Source organism: Diaphorina citri, unplaced genomic scaffold (genome assembly GCF_000475195.1).
Source record: "Diaphorina citri unplaced genomic scaffold, Diaci psyllid genome assembly version 1.1 scaffold11379, whole genome shotgun sequence".
Taxonomy (NCBI): domain Eukaryota; kingdom Metazoa; phylum Arthropoda; class Insecta; order Hemiptera; family Psyllidae; genus Diaphorina; species Diaphorina citri.
The window spans coordinates 1-1,688 of record NW_007388751.1 but is presented as its reverse complement, the minus strand read 5'-3'; the positions used below and the strand labels follow the sequence as shown (position 1 = coordinate 1,688).

Below are 1,688 nucleotides of genomic sequence, written 5' to 3'. Positions count from 1 at the left end.
TTTCAAGAGTTTTGAAAATAGAAGCAGGCGAACTGCTAACTGCCAAGGTCTATCGTACCGAAATCGAAGACTACAATAGGGGAAAGCCAGCCTTTCCAGGAACCGAACCATTATCTGCTCATTACTCCAGTATAATCAGCCCCGGGCGGGAAATCGAACCGCGCCTAGCGCCTATAAGGCAGGCCGCGTTACGAAACCGAGCTAACTAGGCTGCGCAATCTGATTGCCTTCATCCAAGAGATAAAAAATCCAAAATTCAACTCAATTTATGCCTCAGCCATTGATAGCCTTAAAGGCTCCACCAATAAAGAAAGAAAGGAATAAAACTCAAAACGGGTTGGGTAAACACTCAAACATCTTTTTCCATAACTAGAATATACAATGATTACTTGCTTATCATTACAACGAAAGCATTAGGTAATATTGTAAATTTAGATGCTCAATCCATCACGATATTAAAATAGGGGTACCTAAGCCTAAGTTGGCTACCTACAAAACTAACGTAGGGGTACACGAAAAAAAAAAAAAAAAAAAAAAAAAAAAAAGAAACATCAACGACCACGTGTGAAGACAGGATTTCTTTCTTCGCTCCATCAAGTATTTTTTTTCTTTATCTTAAAATTATATATTTCTCTTCAATTAATTATATTCTTGAAAACTGGATCTTCTTCCTCTTTCAAGTTCCGTTGTTTCCTTTCACAATTCACTCTTTTTTCAATTTCTCTTTTTTCCTATTTCTTTCTCTTCAATTTTTTTTCTTTTTCCTCTTCAAGTTCCTTGTTTCCTTCTTTTCAATTTATGTTCTTCCTCTTCAATCACTTCTTCTTTCTCTTCAAGTTCCTGATCTCTCCCTCCTGCTGGGCGCATCCGCCCAGAATCTCCTTCACCTTCCTCTTCCTCTCCTCGTCCCTTCTCGTCTGCTCTCTCAGCTTCACCTTCGATATGAACCGTCCATCTTTCCTTATCTCCCTTATCGCTCCCTTCATCTCTTTCTTATACTTGTGCAGCAGTTTCTCTCGCTCCTTCTGGCTGCCCTTGGTATGGAATTTCAGCACAGGTTTGATTTCGGGTTCGAAAAGGCGCAGGATTTTCGGCTTTTCTTTCTCTTTGGCCACGTAGGTGAAGGGGTGTGCCGTTTTGGTGCAGCTTAGCAGGTCGAGGGCCGCGGTTATTTCAGCGAGTAGTTGGTTGGCCAGGCTGGTTGGGTCGCTTGGGGCGTCTAGTGCTGCAGTTTGGGATTCTTTCTTGTTTTTTTCTTTCTGATTGAGGTTTTCTTTCTTTATATGTTCTCCCTTTTCCGTTTCTACTTTCTTGTTTTCTTCTTTCTTCTCAATTTCTTCGCTTTCTACGGTCTGATCCGGCTTGGACTTCTGTTTCTTTCCTTTTCGGCCTTTTTTCGTCGGTGTTTCACCACTCGTCTCCTTTTCTCCACCATCCCTTGTTTCTTTTCCATTTGATTTCTCATTTTCACTATTCGCTTTTGTTTTCCCAGCATTATTTACACCGTTAGCTTTGCCTTCTTCGACAATCTTTTCTTTTTCACCGCTAGCCTTTGAAGTCTCTCCCTCCGAGGACAATTCAGTGGAGATCTGTCTCAAAATCGCCTCTACGTTGGAGAATATCAAATAACTGGCGTCGTAGTGGGAGTACTTGTCCACTAGAATGGTCAACAAGTGGAGGAGAGAGCG

At 41.5% G+C, this 1,688-nt stretch overlaps 1 protein-coding gene across 1 annotated transcript; it reads right to left on the bottom strand.

The window, feature by feature from the left end:
• Nucleotides 1-815: 815 nt before the first annotated feature.
• LOC103522805 lies at nt 816-1,606 on the bottom strand (the record flags this gene model as incomplete). The annotated part of the gene is made up of 2 exons (XM_017449092.1): nt 816-1,259; nt 1,308-1,606. Coding segments are annotated over 2 exons (743 nt in total), but the record flags the coding sequence as incomplete, so codon positions are not given.
• Between the last annotated feature and the right edge of the window lie 82 nt (nt 1,607-1,688).